At 37.4% G+C, this 17,565-nt stretch overlaps 1 protein-coding gene across 1 annotated transcript in view; it reads right to left on the reverse strand.

Annotated features, from left to right (window-relative positions):
• Positions 1–17,565, reverse strand: part of ITGBL1 (integrin subunit beta like 1) — a 202,213-nt gene that overhangs the window by 80,673 nt on the left and 103,975 nt on the right. The window contains exon 7 of the mRNA XM_036090391.2: positions 14,957–15,103. Coding sequence (XP_035946284.1) covers positions 14,957–15,103 — 147 coding nt within the window. The remainder of the gene's footprint in view (positions 1–14,956; positions 15,104–17,565) is intronic.

The following is a 17,565-nucleotide window of genomic DNA, read 5'->3' on the forward strand; positions in this document are numbered from 1 at the left end:
ATGGATTTCACTAGGCTGAAATAAAGGTGTCAGCAGAACTGCATTCCTTCTGAAGGCTCTAGGGGCAAATACTCCCTTGCCTTTTCATTTCCAGAGGCTGACCAAGTCCCTGGCTCTTGGCCCCATTCCCCCATCCTCGAAGTCAGTAATAGAAGGTTAGGTCCTTCTCAGGTTGAATCACTCTGATTCTGAAACCTTTTCTGTCTGCTTTTCCACTTTTAAGGACCCTTGTGATTATACTGGGTCTACCCAAATAATCCATTATAATCTCCTGATTAGCAATCTTAGTTCTGTGTGTACCTTTCCCCTCTGCCATGTAACCAAACATATTCACGGGTTCCAAGGACCAGGACATGAATGTCTCTGTGGACCATTCTTCTGTCCACCACAACCATTAATGAATTGCCTTGTAATGTGGTCCTGTCCTTTGGTTATGAATCTGAAAATATGCTATATATCATCCTTGCCACACGAAGAAGGTTTACATGTAATCAAAGGTTCTCAAGGCCAATACCAATCTAAAATGCAGTTATAGCCAGCAAAAATTGTTTTGTCTGCTCAGAAGGGCTCTCTGAAGTCTTAAAATCTTACACCTCACCATCCCAGAGTTGCCTCCAAGGTGGGCCAAGTTTAATACTCCATCATCCCTCTGTTTGGACATGGGTATTGGTTCAAAATTGATCATAGTTCCAGCCTAAGCCAATCAGAGTTTTTTCCTGAGATTTCTTCCCCTTCCCTTGAATTGGCAGCGAAGAATCTCTCATCCTCCTCTGTCAGGGCACAGTAAAAATATAACCTTAGGTGATGTTAAAATCCATGTCCCTCCTACACTGAGAAAACTCTACCTGCAGGAGCAAGATTAAAACCAAACACCTGACAGAAGCAGACCTATGTGTGCTGGTGGATGAGGGGCCAGAAAGAGAGAAAGAGAGGTTGATGTGAGGTTGTCTAAGTCCCTTTTCTATCCATCCTAAAGGTCATCTTACCTCTGTCCTTCTTGGTTATGTGAGTACATAATTCATTTGTTTCTTTATGATTGAATTGGAATTGTGCCACTTGCACCCAGGAGACTCTTAATTAAAATCGATGCTGTATAATTTTGTTATATCTTCAGTGCTCTAATTAATGACAAAGGAATTAAAAACATAATCAAATCTAGACTTCTTTCAGGATGTAAAAACCAAACAACTCTTTGGATATCTAAAACTGGTGCTTGCTCTTAAGTGTGATCTGGGTGCAGTAATGCTACACCCTTGTGTTCCTGACAATCTTTCATCTATAATAAGCATCAGCTATCGTTTCTTGAACACTTTCCATATTTATTGCTTACATTGAACAAATAGCAAATATTCTCACTCAACATCTTTTCCCTAGTATAACCAATATATAACATAAAAATAAAGTCTTTGGGTTCAACCAGAAGCTAAAAGCAACATCAGAAGCAATATAACAGCTACCCAAATTGTGTTATTAAGGTAAATATTAGGGAGATCCTCCTTGTCATTTTATATTGCCAATGTAATTAACTGCATTGAATAAATAAATGGATATATGATGAACAGTTATTAGCCCAGAAAGTAGGCCATGGATCATTCAATATCAACAACCAACAGTTATTGCTGCTTTATGACCTGTTCATCCATCCACTCCACTGTTTCCTTGGGTTATATGCTCTGTCCCATTGGATTGGAATTTTCTTTGATAATTTAGCTCTATCCTACATGTTTCTAAGATTCATAAGGACATTAACTAGCCAAAGTTAGAACAATAATAATATGGCTGAATACTGACTGGAAATAAGTTTATAGATTCACTAAATCTTAGTTTGGAGCCATGCAGGAATTGCAAAACACCAATTATATTTCTTTATTAAATTTTTATATTTGTTAATAAAAGTCTTTATTTTTACATAATGAGATGGGTCTCCTTAAAACAATTCCTAATGAAACTTGATTAGCATATAAATTAAATTTCCTTCTGTTCTTATTCACATACTCCTGTTATTTCTAGAATGTCAGGTTGTACTCTTATAAGCATCCAATACTTAAAACATTTATTAATCAGAATGGACATCTCTCATGGGTAGAGTGTAAAACCTAAAGCATTATAGAAGAAATGTCATTCTGTCCTGACAGAAAAATAGGAATGGGATAATTTTTTTCTCTGTTTGAACTTCTGCCTGTGTTTCCAGTTACCCTAATAAGAAACTTCAGTGACAAATTCTCATGACTTAGAATAAAATGGTTTGGGGCTTGGTCCACTTTTTACTCCAAACTTGTATCTTATGAACACATTTAAAAAAAAAAAAAAACAAGTCAAATCATAAGTTACATATATAGCTACATATCACAAAGTATTTCCATATTTGATCCCTAGTAGTATAATTTACTGATTTAATTATTATACTGTAAGTCTATACTTAGGCACAAGTAGTTCAAAATACGTCCCGTAAAAATCTGCTGTGATAGCTCTCAAAGTGTTTGTTTGGCTTTATGCAGTGATTTCTAAATCACTGCCACCTTTGGCTGATATGATGCAGCCCGTTTAGAATCTGGTAAAAGAAGCTATGATCCCCTCTTCATAAAAATCTAAGAAGGTTCACACAACACATTTGTGCTATTCTAAGAGGTTCTTATTGCCCTGATACTCAACCATAAACCTTCAGAGCTACATGAACTCCAGGTTAAAAATCCCTTGATATAGAATTCCAAGAATCCCTCATCACAATACAAACTGTTCATGTCCAGGAAACACCACAGATTCGTTCTCAGAAAACAATCTATGAAGTTGGAAAGCAAGTCTAAGAGTTCTGTGCGACTGAGGACCATGGAAGGACATTTTTGTGAAAGAGATAATACCCCCAGCATTCAGACCCAAATGCTTCATAATTACACTGGAAATCTATTTAAAAATACAGATTCTCGCCCCCACCTCAGATATACAAAAACTGGGCTGGAGCAAGTCCTTGAACAAACATACCATATTCTTTCATATTTCTGTGCTTCCTGAGGCGATTTCCTGTTTTGGAAACTATTCTTCCCCCTTCTCCAAGAGCACCCCCCACCGCCTCCGCCTCATTGCTTTCCCACCTATTCAACAGAGCATCAGGAAAGGCCCCACAGTAATTTTTCTGCAACTCTTAGCACTCCCCGAAGCCCTGTTTGCTCTGTGGGAAGTAGGGCAAGGGCAAAAATGTCCATCCTTTGCTACAGGACTTTGTCCATTATACACTCTGCAGAGCAGCGATTCTTAATGTGACTGCATAGTAGAATCATCAGGGAGCTTTTAAACTCCCTGATGCCCAGGCCACATCACGAACAAATTAAATTAGGTAGGAGCTCGGATTGGTATTTTTTAAAATTCTTCTTCAACAAGCTCTCAGTCTCCTCTATGAATTCTTTAAGGACAGAGCCCACCTGACGTGGATCTCTTCCAGGAAACTTTCATCATCTGGGTCTGAAATTTTGTATAAACCATTGTTTTTCTGTTTTCTGGCTATCTTTCCTCAGTTATCATTTGGCCCCCTTTCAATACTCAGATCTGGCCAAAGAGAACCTCCTCAGAGAAGGTCCCTGACCACTTTATCTGGAGGAACCCCCAACCTCCACAATCTTCGTATTATCTTGACTTCCTTCTTCTAGCACTAACTGAAATTATTTGTTTTCTTATTTAACGTCTCCAAACAAACTCACTAGAAACTCTATGAGAGCCCTGACATTAATTGTCTTATTTATTTTTCTTTCCTCAGCACCTAGACTGGTTCTAGGCACATAGTAGGATCCCAATAAATATAGGTTGAATGTATGACTTAATGAATGAATGAAAGAGTGAGTGAATATTGATCTTGTTTTCTCTATGAAATTCTGTGCTGTTGGGGCACCTGGGAGGCTCAGCCGGTTGAGCATCTGGCTCTTGGTTTCGGCTCAGGTCATGATCTCATGGGTCGTGGGACTGAGCCCTGCATCAGGCTCTGTGCTTAGCCGGCAGTCTGCTTGTCCCTCTCCCTCTGCCCCTCCCCTACTCGCATGCATGCACTGTCTCCCTCTCCTTCTAAAATAAATAAATATTTTTAAAAAATAAAAAAAATAAATTCTGTGTCCTTGAGTTCAGCTGCTATGTCATCTAGTTAAACCCTTGTAATCCCCTATAATTGCACATTAGTTTCAAAGTTAACAAATAATCTCATATGTACTGTCTTACTTGTCCCTCACCACAATAATACTATGGTTACAGATAACATAACTGAGGGTCCATAAAGATACAAAAATGTTCCAGGGTCACACAACGACAAATGGCTTGAGCGCATCTGCCCTGTGGGGGTCATGGGCCATACGACCCTATCTGTAATTGTTGACCCCACAGAGGCACATGCCCTCACCACGGAAGTGGCCGAATGCATGAGGTACAGAGAGGGAACACAGTACTGACAGTGAGTAGGAGCCCCTCCACCCAAGTAAGAAATTGATGCCTGTCCACAGCAACATTTGGGAATCGGGCTGAATAATGTCAGTTTGTAGCAGCCCTGCCCCACCCTTGTGCAACCACAAGAACTTCAGGCCTCCTAACACAACCTAACACAAAAGATCTCATTTCCCAATAATCCCTCTGGACTTTTCTCTTTATGTAGTACGATCATCCAGAAGAGCGCATCTAGACTCAAACATGGATTATGCCACTTGGGTTTTGCTACTGATTCTTTCATAATTATAATAAACCACACTTAAGAGCATAAAGTTGTGTGAGTCTGTCTCACCAGTGTGACTATAATTGAATAGTAAATTTAATCATACCCAGAAGTCTGGTAAATTAATCAAATGAAGAAGTTAAGAGACTTTCCAGTCACCTTATACTCTATATCTGCTTTCATTTTTTTATATTTCTTTTAAGCTCCTTCGGTTAACTATTGGGCAGTATGGGGCCTTAGGAAGAAATCCAGAGAAAGAAATCCTAGCAAAGAATTTAATGTCCTTGTAAAGGACTTTACAAACGACCTCAAATATTTGCTGCTTCATCCTTGAGACCATTCAAACCTTAAATGGCTCACAACTGTACCATGCCAGACCATTTGGTACTATTTACAAGCATCCACATGGCATGGATATTTTGAGCAGCAAAGAGGCCACAATTATTTAGAAACTTAAATAAGAAGCCAAAGAATCTTGACTTTCCTACTTTATCCAAATAAAAGGCATCACATGAGAAATAAATATTTATGGAGGACCAACATCTCATCCATCTTAACTGTTATTTTCCAAATGAAAGGATGCCATAACTGAAGAATACATTACTCCATACCCAAAACAGTCACTTGGTAAAAAGCAGAGTCTAGAAGAACAGCTTGGCTAGTCACCTGATTCTCCTGAGGAATAGTCAGCTCTCTCTAGGTAGCTATGCAAAACCAGATAGAGAGTCTGTTGTGAAGTTGAGTTGGAAATCAAAGGCATGGAGCCCATGAGAGCGAACAGAAAATTTAAGGGTCCAAATGAGTCAGAACACAGTCAAGTTCACTTACTGCGGAGAGAAGCAAAGGAGAGGGAAAGTAGCCTAAGGAAGTTAAGTTCACAGTCTCCATTAGGGTTTTGTTCCCACTTTAGCCTATGACTTCCTGGCTCAGATACCTAGCTGGTGGCAGTCCAGACTAAGCTGGAGTCACTCATGTCCATACCAAAAATCCACTATCTTGCTTCATGATATTATGCCCCTTTGCCATTTAAACCACATGGGTATGTGATGAATTGATAAAGAAGATGTGGTGTATATGTATGTGTGTGGGTGTGTATAATGGAATATTACTCAGCCATAAAAAAGAATGAAATTTTGCCATTTGCAATGACGTGTATAGACCTAGAGAGTGTGATGCTAAGTGAAATAAGCCACTCAGAGAAAGACAAATGACATATGATTTCACTCATATGTGGAATTTAAGAAACAAAACAAAGGAGCATGGCGGGGGGGAGAAAGAAAGGAATGGAGAGGCAAACCAAGAAACAGACTCTTAATATAGAGAACACACTGATGGTTACCTGAAGGGAGGTGGGTAGAGGGCTGGGTTAAGTAGGTGATGGAGATTAAGGACTGCACTTGTTGTAATGAGCACTGGGTATTGTATGGAAGTGTTGAATCACTAAATTGTACACCTGAAACTAATACTACACTGTATGTTAACTAACTAGAATTTAAATAAAAACTTAACAAAAAATAAAAATAAAACCCATGGGTATGTGTAGACATAAGCAGTACAGATAATGTGACCCTTAAGATACTAACCTGATTGCTAAACTCTTGTCATTTGACTACTTTGCTAATATGAATGACTTTTAATAAAAAAGCCACTTTAGATTTGTGCTTGTCTTTTCCTATTCTGTCAGTAAATAAGTAAACATGATTTGAGGTGCAGGAAGGAGAGAGAAAGGCACATGAAAGATGCTAACATATTTATCTTATTCATGGAAAGATTTGGATCTTGGTAACTTTACATTAAGCTTGGCATTTCAGCAATGACGCAGTGGAGTGGGCCCTGAGCCAGGTTAACCGGCATTTCTATGACATCATTTTAGCATATTTACGATCATGCTTACAATGTGTGTCCTTCTTACTAACAATTAACCTCATAAGACAATTATGAGGACAAGAGCTCTGCAAAGAAGTTGCGTTTTCTGTCTCAAACCCATCACAACGTGGGGAGAAGTAGTGGGGGGTGGGAGAGATGACATGTGTCCCCGGGGCTGTCTCCCACTACTTTTTTATTCTTCATCTATCATCAAAAGGGAATGTGTTTCTTGTTCCCTACAAAAGTTATCCTCTCGTTAACTCAGTGTTTCTTTTCACGTGGTTCCCTCTACCTAGAACACATGTTTTTCAAAATTACTTTCTGTCTAATGCTACTCTGCCCTGCAGACTCAATTCCAGCTTCACTCACTTCATGAAGCCTTATTTGCACCCAAATTTCTTTAGAAAACAGTATCTTCCTCTTCTCACTCTCAAGACACTCAGTCCCCTTCCCACCACATTGGTCACATCTACCACAAATCCTTAGCACAGGGAGCAGTAAACTTTTTCTATAAAGGGCTAAACTGAATATTTGGGGCTCTGTGTACCATACACTCTCCACAGCAACTATTTAATTCTGCCATTTATAGCAAGAAAGCAGCCACATGCATACAAATGAGCTTGGCTGTGTTCCAATAAAACTTTATCTGCAAAAACAGAATGCGGCCTCCTGATCCTTGTTTCCTTCCCCTGGCTTAGCACAGAGATACACGGTAGGGTGGTCAGTAAGTATCAGGTGGATTAAATGTTATAAGCAACACCACTAAGGAAAATATGATGCATTAACTGGCTATATGTTATCGTATGATCATACATTGAATACATCCATTATGCGAATATAGCACAATGGCCAGCCCTATCAATTTTTAATAACATCTTATGTGTCCAAGAGGGGAATCATAGGGTTCTGATTAGCTCTACAACCTTAAAGCTTAGACAAAATGATGACATTTTGCCTCGTTGGTTTTCTATTAAAACGGAAATCTGCAGAGTATATGGTTCCATGAAGATTATGGCTGACAGCCAGACCAGATTGTTTCCCACTAAAAGTATCTGGTTTGCATTTTTATATTGAATAAAATCAAGTAAATAACTGCTAGAGCACCACACTATCTCCTTCACTATGTGTTTAGTGTTTTAATAGAAATAAATATATAACTGTAGTAACAAAACTGTCATAGTTGTCACACATTTCATTTTAAGCTCACTTAAAGAAATTGGGATTGAATTCAGGTCCAATTTTCTATTTTCATTTCAAATAGATTTTGACAATATTTGTTGCAGCTCTTACTAGGAAGTTTTCTTAGCCAAAGGATTTCACTGGTTTTCAATTTACCATATAAAAATTATGCAAAATGTAATAAAAATTGTCTATCATTTGGATCGATCCCTATCTTTGACACAATATGTTCTGTTGCCAGAGATAAAACATTTAAGCAAGATCGTTGACTGTAACATAAAAAAAAAATATTCATTCTGTCTTGGAAGATATAGTTTTCTAGACCACAGACTAGAAAAACCTCAGGCAACTAAAAAAAATACTACGTCTGTTACTTTCCACTGAAATATCTTCTACCATCTTTTTTATAAAAAACATACACAATTATTAATTTCACCTTCTGAATTTCTTCCTCTCCTCTAGGTTCTATTGAATATAAAAATGGCAAGAAGAAAGGCAAGGTAAAACAAAGAAGGGGAAATAAGGAACAGGGCCAATTATTTACCCACTGGACAAAGGAGTCCCTGAATAATCATCTTGTGTGAGGCTGCCATTTCTACTGAATTTGGCTCTTTTCAAATCTTTTTAGCAATTCCCTTCAATCTATGCAAATTATGCCTTTAGTTTAGCAAGTGCTGCTTCCTCATATGAGTGAGAGATTTAACATTGGATTTAATCAGGACCTTCCAGTAAGCCATCAGTTCTGGGCATCTGCACCTTTGGCCTCCTTGAGGACAGAAAATGTCCCAACACTCAGAGGTCCCAGCACCTCATGAGGACATAGAGAAAGGACGTTGGAGGCACCATATTTAGTTCTCTCTGGATCCCAAACTTTTTGTCTCCACCCTATCTTTTAAAAAGTCATAATAAATAACATCTACATTCCTGAGTTTTTGTGAAATATAGGATGCATATACAATTTAAGACATTCTAGTAAGTTCTTCAGAGTACAAAGAAAGCAAATAATAAACAGGCTTTTCTCTTCCAAGGGACCTTCTCCTATTGTGGGTCATTCCATGACAACAGAACGAATAGAAGCCATGGCAGAGAGCACTATGAGTTCAAAGTGTGCTCAGAAATCCATGGAAGACCGCCTGAGGATCCACAGACTGATTTTTCATCATTTAATATGACAAAATACAGATTTTTGTTTCTGGCATGATTTACCAATTCATTGATATTCTCCCCATTTGGTGCATCACTAAAAGCAGCACCATTCCTTCCAGATAAGGAGGAGTAAGACGTTAATTTCACAGGGTCATTTCTTCATCTTCTTTGGCTGCGGTCCTTAGCAACTATGTTTAAAATGCCACAACTTAGTGCATGACTATTCCAGAGTCTTCGAGTACTGGTGGATGCAGTAGATCTAAGATATACTTAGAATTGAGTAAATCTGAATCCTACTTGCTGTCTCGAAATATTGCGGGAAGAACACACAGGGCTCCCTTGTCACTTGAAAACTCTGTGCATTTTCCACTGCAGCTAACTTACAATGAGATATTTAATTAGGCCACTGAGAATTTTAAAATTATAATCAAAATCACCACAGGCGGTGTGGTGCTTAATTTAAATGTTTGGAGATCTACTTTCTTGAAATTTTAAGTCTACAATCCTATATTGTTTGCAATAGGCACTAGGTAGGACAGCAGATCTCTAGAACTTATTCATCTTACATAGCTGTGGCTTTATACCCATTGAACAAGTCCCCATTTCCCCATTCCCATCCCCTGGCAACCACCACTCTGTTTTCCGCTTCTATAAGTTTGACTATTTTAAACACATCTCATGTTAAGTATCCCTAACACACACACACAACATACACACACACACGTGCAAAGGGAGGCATGGATATGTTCATGACCTTGACTGTGGTGATGGCATCATGGGTATACACAAACTCATCAAATTGTATATATTAAATATGTGCAGTTTTTTGGTTTATCAATTATACTTCAATAAAGCCTTAAAGAATTTTAGTAAAAATATAGAAAGATCCTCCCCTCCCAAAGTTTTTTAAATTCACTGGAGGACTTCCATTTTTTAAATACTTTCTCTCTGTTTGAAATAATAACATCTCTGTGTACATGAATAAGAAAAATAATGATTCAGTTGTCAAAAAATCAGAGTAAAAATCACATAGTTTAAAAAAAATACATGAATCATGGGAAACTTCTCTGATAAATAAAACAAGAAAATTTAAAGATGTGCTTTGTCAGTAAAAGAGATAAATTATGGCTGTAATTGAAAAATCTCCAGATGGTGGAAATTTGGCATGCTATTATTCTTTGAAAGTATGTTCCTACCTAAGGGAATCAAACCAACTTGCTTAATTCATTAATTAAAATGTATTAATTGATAAAAATGAGGACACAGTTTCTATTTTCTAAAAGCTACAATATTAAATAATTAGCCTCAATTTATCATTCTTCCTCCACTTCCCATCTTCCCTTGTGGGAGTACATGCTTATGTGTGCTTAAGGACTAAAACATACCCAATACCTCTTAGAACAAGTCTGATAAAAGAAAACCAAAGGGCACAGAGGACAGGTAACAAAAGCATGTGAGACTGCAGACCAAACAAAAAGATGACTTAGACAGAAGGACAAATGATGATGAAAGAAGGCAAATACAGCAAACACAAACCTCTGAATAATAATGCCTACAGATAAATCATTTGTTTGATGATTACAGAAGTCAATGAAAGGAGTTTGATAAATGGTAAGCTCATAACACTAAGCAAAATGTATCAAGAAAAGCTGAGTATTGAAATTGTCACTATTGGTGGGCGAAGGGAACCCCTGTTATGCTCCTGGTAGGAGAGTGTATTGGTACATTTTTTCCAGAGAATATGATTTGCTTGGGCAATTTTTTTTATTGAAAAGCTTTAATATATTGGTAGGCATTTAGATGTACATCTAAGAAAGATTTGTGCAAATTTTCTGCTGCAAGAATGTAAATGATAGTATTTAGAACTTGAATAAATTAAGAGACGATTTAGATGTCTAACAGAGGAGGGCTGATTAAATTTGTTTGCCACAATTATACTATGGAATACTACGCAGCAATATCAACAATTCTGCATAAAAATGTTTTTAACAAGGAAATATAGTCATTGTATATTGCTCAACAAATTGGCATGTTAAAAGACTGAGTAAATTATCTAAAACAACAGCTCTGGAGTTGGGTGGCCTGTAATAGAAGTTTGTACAAAAACTTGCACCCCTGGCACTTAGTATGCAAGATGACAAACTATTCAAATTTCCAATTTCTTTTTCTGTAAAAAGAAGAATAATTATACTTTCTACCTCATTGTATTTGGCGCATACATAATACATACAAGATAATACATTCAATGTTCTTAGCATTTTACCTGTTGAACAAGTGCACATAAAAGCTATTTATCAAATAGCATAAATACATCATTTCTAAAATATATATTGATACTGCTAAGATATGCATATAGTTATAAACCTCAACTTTTTTTTCCTTCTCTGTTTTTTTGAGATTTTATTTATTTATTTATTTATTTATTTTTATTTATTTACTTGAAGAGAGAGAGCAAAAGAGCTGCAGGAGGAGAGGGAGAAGCAGGCTCCCCACTGAGCAGGGAGCCCCATGTGGAGCTCGATCCTAGGACTCTGGCATCATGACCGAAGGCAGACGCTTAACCAACTGAGCCACCAAGGTGCCCCTCTCTTTGGGATTAAGTATGGTTTTTTTGTGTTTGCTTGTTTGTTTGCTTTAACTGCATTCCCTAAATGTTTTACGTGGAAAAGAGTCTGAGTCAGGAGTTCTGCTGTGGTAACAAACCACCCTAGTATTTCAGCTGCTTAAAACAACAAAAGTTTATTTCTCCCTCATGTTACAAGTCCTCGGTGGGTCAGCAGACGTTTCTCCAATCATCCTCATTCAGATACCCAGGCTAATGGATCAGCCACCATCTCAAACACTGCAAATCCCCACTTGGGACAAGAGAGATGGCAAATCTCTCACTGCCTCTTAAGCCTCTGCTCCCAAGTGATGCACATCAATTTTGCTCACGTTTTTTGGCCAAAGCCAGACACACACTCAGAAGGAGAACCTCAATAAAAATTTAAAAAATGTATTCTTAAGTAAAAAGAATTTAAAACTAACGTGTACCCTATCATGAGCCATTTCAAGTTTTTGAGCAGGACGTCGGTATGAGACTAGAGAAAGTTGTCCCTTAGCTCCAGTGCCTGGGAGGCAGAAATTAGGATGAATAATTGTGTGTCCAAATCAAGCAGATGAGAGTCATCTCATTAAATAAAAAGATATTTGTAGGCCATAAGGAATAGAAATCAAGGAGCCACAGGATTAATAGCGAACTAAAGAGATTATCTAAATTATTCCCCTGCTTTCAAGACATAATGATCACACTTAGTCATCACCAGCAGAAGCAAATAATCTAATTTAATTTCAAGTGCACAAATGCCTTCACCTGGCCCCTGAGGTTGACTACGCTGAAGAACTTCAGTACATTCTACCAGGAGAAGTTTTTTTCTTGGCCCCAGCTAGCGAGCGGCTGCAGATCTCCGGCTTGAGAACCGATGGGCCTTTTTTTTTTTTGTAGTTTTTAATTTTATTATGTTATGTTAGTCACTATACAATATATCATTAGTTTTTGATGTAGTGATCCATGATCCATTGTTTTCGTATAACACCCAGTGTTCCATGCAGTACGTGCCCTCCTTAATACCCATCACCGGGCTAACCAATCCCCCCTCCCCCCTCCCCTCTAAAACCCTGTTTGTTTCTCAGGTCCATAGTCTCTCATGGAGAACCGATGGGCCTTGTAATTGCTTTCCTCACTCATGTAAGCACAGCTGCAGCTGTCATTCATAAATGGCAAAACTAATCCTTTATAAGTTTTCATATTGGCCATTTGCTTTAAAACATCCAAAGCCAATGAGTTTGCAAAGATAGCTCTGTGAGAAAGGAAGGGTCTCTGACCACTGGTCCGAGCACTGGACCAGCTCTCATAAATCCCTGGTCTTCATTCTCAGAATTCTCATATTTTGTTATGATTCCCTGGGAAATCACTCCATTCATCAATACCTCCATTTTCCTGCGAGGAAACTGGAGAAGCTTATTATTTATCTCTAAAGTACTTTAAAAAGCTTAAATGAATTATAAAAATAATAAAAAGTCTTCTAATTCCGTACATAATATTCAACGCCTTTTTAACAAAATAAACTTTAAATATGTGCTATTGCTTAAATATGATAACTAATACATTAGTGAATCTCTAGAAAGGTAAGAGATAAATATGTGTTTGTCAGAGTTATCAAAGGCTGGTATCCACAATAATTAAAATCCACCATAATTTTCTTATCCTAACACCATATTAAAAAATTCAGGGACAAATGAAAAACAACTGGTAATATATAGTGATTTTCTATGTTTGAGAGATACTTTATAGGCTTTTCTTATTTTTCCATCATAAATTTGTTATTTTTAAACAATGAATGAATGAATAACAGTAGTCTGAAGGACACTGATTTTTAATCTTTGTTCCTTTAAAAGCGTGACAGGCTTACTCAAGCTCTCTAATGATGATATTTATTAATGCAGGTAGAATAGTAGTTTCCATGTGGGGCTGCTGGTGAAAAGCAGTCAAGTCAGAAATAAAATTTATGAAATGAAAATTTCCTTCTACCCATATCCTAACCTCTACTTATAATCAGTAGGGATACATAGCAGAATATGGGAAAATAACCTATGATACAAATAATCTCAGGGACTTTGTTTTCTATGTAAAGAAAACTCTAAATAGTAAAAAAGACAAATGGTAACAAATAACAGGAAAGATGTAAGGAAACTGGAACCCTCATGCACTGCTGGTGGGAATGTAAAATGGTGCCCCCATTTTAAAGACAGTTTAGGTGTACCTCAAAAAGTTAAACAGAGTTACCATAAGACCCAGCAACTCCATGTATATGTATATACCCAAGGGAAATTAAAACACATACCCACACAAAAATTTATACATGAATGTTCATAGAATATTATTCATGATGGTCAAAAAACATAAATAACCCAAATGTCTACTAATAGATGAATGGATAAATATTTGTGGCATATCCCCACAAATGAATATTATCCAGCCATCAAAAGGAATGAAGTACATGGATAAATCTTGACAACAGTATGCTAAGTGAAAAAAAGCCAGAAACAAAAAGATCACATATTTTATTATTCCATTCGTATGAAATATCCAATTAGGCAAATCCATGGTGACAGGAAGTAAATCAGTGGTTTCTAGGGGTTGACGGGAGAAGAGAATGAGGAGTGACTGGTAAGGCGTGCAGGATTTCTTTTAGTGGTGATGAAAATGCTCTGGGATGAGATAGTGGTGAAGGTTGCATAATTTTATAAATATACTAAAACCCACTAAGTTGTATACTTTAAAAGAGTGAATTTTATGGTATTTGAATTATATCTCAATAAAAAATTTATTTTTCAGAGAGAAAACTGCAACATAAATTAAATTTCTGATCTAACATTCAGGTAAAAGGAAGTCTTTCTCTTTTTCCTCTTTCATGAGCAAAATTTGTAATAATTTCAATTACCAGTTCCTCCAAAGGCATATTTCGTATTAACTTTGCCATTTCCATGTGAGAGGTGAAAATGCATTTCTTATTTTGATAAATAAAAAATAATGGAACCAGCTTTCCTTTAGATGAATTCTTCTTTCTCTTCCAATTTGTACTTGATCTGGAACCAAGAGCACACCCGAGGCTATGTGCCTTCTAAAACAACATAAGCTTATTCACAGCTGTCTGTTTATAGGATGCTTTTTCAAAAGCCAACAATCTCATTGCAACGTTAATGAGTTTCAGAAATGTCGGTGGACAGTTAAATGGTCTCATTTGGAAAGTTTTGAGCAAATATCCAAACTTTTTCTTAAAAAAGTATACTCTTAATCCCATTTATCTATTTCACTCATCACCTCCACCCCCCCCCCCCTCTGGCAACCACTAGTTTATTCTCTGTAAGAACATGTACTTCCAGTAATGGAAATTGGATGTACTGTTAGTTCTAAAAAGACTAATCTTTCCTTATCGAGGCATCTCAGCTATCTGTTAAATAAGATACATGTGAACTGAATGCATTTGACTCACTCATAAGATTAGGAGGTGGGGACACAGCCTGAGAGCCCTCACTTACCCCTTCCAGAGCAAGGCAGATTGGAGCTTCCTTGGCACTTCCTGATGCTCTCCTCTGCTGACAGTGGGCAGGAACGTGGGTGCTCACACTTTTTCCCATACCAGCCTACTTTGCAGTCACATCTGCCACAATTACACTGCCCATGACCTTCACAATGAGAGTGTAAAAAAATATGAAAAAATAGACAATGAGGTCAGAATTAGTTTTCATTTCAACAGTGAATATCACAGATGAGCCAGGATCTTAACACCATATTAAACACTAAAGTGAAGGCACATTTATCTCAAGCTCTTAAATACCTGATTTATATTGATTGATCATGAGGGATAAAGAAAAGCAACTACTCCTGATAAGATAAATGGGTTCGTAGGGCTATAAACGTGAATCCATCAAACTCCGGGTGCACGTGATTGTATTGGTCTGCTGGGGCCTAACTGGAGTATTTGATGGATTTGGTAATTAATTCATGTGGAGGAGAGCCATAGGAAACTGAAAACAATTTGCTGTTGAAACAGGTCTTATCTTGTGGAGTCCCCCACACTTTTCATTACCTTTTTTTCCATATACTACATGCTTAGCCTAGGGACTCTTAGCCTAAAACCAATAACCTCTGTGGAGTTCACATTCCCTGAGGATCGATGTAGTATACACAAAAGAGGTCAGGAAATATACTAAACTTCTTTACACATGGTCACAGAGCCTATAACGAATTGTGATGAGTAGTGATATGGTTTAGCAAAAAAATGGCCTATGTTATCAATCAAATAAATGGGTTCAAATCCTGGTCCTGCTATCTATAAAGTAGATATGTCAACACATCCGAGGTTTAGTTTCTTAATTTTTGAATAATAATAATACATTATCTATCACATTTATCAGGAAGTCCATAATATATCTTAAAATGCTACATAAAAGTGAGTTATTGTTATTTTTATTCAAGTCCACATACGTAAACAAGTAGGAATAGAAAGAAAAGCAAGAAAGCTGAGCTTTTCTTAATTCCTAATCAACATTCAGATAGTCATTATTACAGATGCAGGACACTGTGGATTTCTATAATTGCTGCAAAAATGCATGACACTTTTTTATTTTAAGTAGGCTCCACACCAAACGTGGATCCCAATGTGGGGCCCGAATTCTTGATCCTGAAATCAAGACCTGAGCTGAGATCAAGAGTTGAATGCTCAACCGACTGAGCCACATAGGCACCCCAAAAATGCATGAAAAAATTTTAAAGGAAGTGGAATTATATTTTCTTGAAGTAAACTGAGTATGATGTTAATGGATGAAAATCTCTGCTATTTTGTCTTTGGCATCTGATATTAACATAATTCATACAATATGGAAACTGTTCTTCAGTACAGACTAGCCCTGTTTTATCAAGAGTCCCTGAGGTTTGTGGGCAGATATCTATCTTTTGACTTGGAGGAACTGGACAATCCACATATCGGGAAGCTTTTCACCATCTATTAACCTGGTTCTTCATGAAATAGATCATAAAATTATAGGTCAAAGTAGAGTGAGATATTAGGGATCAGTGAATCCAAATTTTACATTTAATGCTATGTTCAATTCAGTATACATCTACTGATCCCTTACTATGCAACAGAGTCTAAACAACAAATTCCTGTCACTATTAATACTCTGCTTCGAGCTCATCATTTTAAAGGAAAAGAAAATTGTGTTTGCCAATAAATATGTATGACATGTCAATGTGATCATTGAAACCTTTAAATATAAGAGTTTTTATTATACTAGTTTAACTTATTGGCAATTATATGTCAGAGGTTGTTTGGCTTCGTGGCTTTTTGCCAATTTCCCAGAAGTTCCTACCCTTCTTCTCCATCCTCATGTAATTTAAAGCAAAATTTCCAAACAGAGCTACATTGCAAAGACATAGATACATAACAATTCTAAAACAGATTTCAACGTTTCAAGTACAATAAATTTGGCTGTTTATAGAAGCCAGTGGCTTGAAATTCTTGGAGACAAGAGGTCTCATTCCTAGGACACTTAGATCTACAAGGATACTGGACAAAGTACAGAACATGCTGCCATTGGTGAGAGACTAGTTGATACTTTAACAAGAACAGTGAAAAACAGTTATATTGAAGGGGGGGTAAGCTTTACTTTCAAAAGTTGCAAATAGCTCTGAACATTAGAAGAAAATATTCAGTAGGCAAGGATGCCAAGCAGTCCCTGACTACCCAGGACACCGCCACCACACACCCAGCGTGCAGTCCCGGTCCCCAGGCATGGAATGAAGCAGGAGCTTCATTCTCCCTGCACAGGGAGAGCAGTGACTGAAGGCGGAACGTTCTCAACTTCTGTGGTTGGAATATAGGCTTCAGCGCAGCCATTAGTTTCTATCTCAGGTTCATTCCCACGTCAACATTTCAAACAAAACTCGTGGTGGAGTGAAACGAATTCATGAAGACTGTCAGAAGTTATGAAGACGATTTTTAGAGTTAAGATCTGGTCCCACTAATAACAAAAGAAGTCAGAGGAATTGTGGATGCCTTGACACATTTTGGGGAAAAAAATGTAGCTGCTCTAGAGCTAGAAGAAATCTCTGAAAGTCTCTCGCCATTACGCTCCAGATTCACGCT

Source organism: Halichoerus grypus, chromosome 4 (assembly GCF_964656455.1).
Source record: "Halichoerus grypus chromosome 4, mHalGry1.hap1.1, whole genome shotgun sequence".
NCBI classification, from domain to species: domain Eukaryota; kingdom Metazoa; phylum Chordata; class Mammalia; order Carnivora; family Phocidae; genus Halichoerus; species Halichoerus grypus.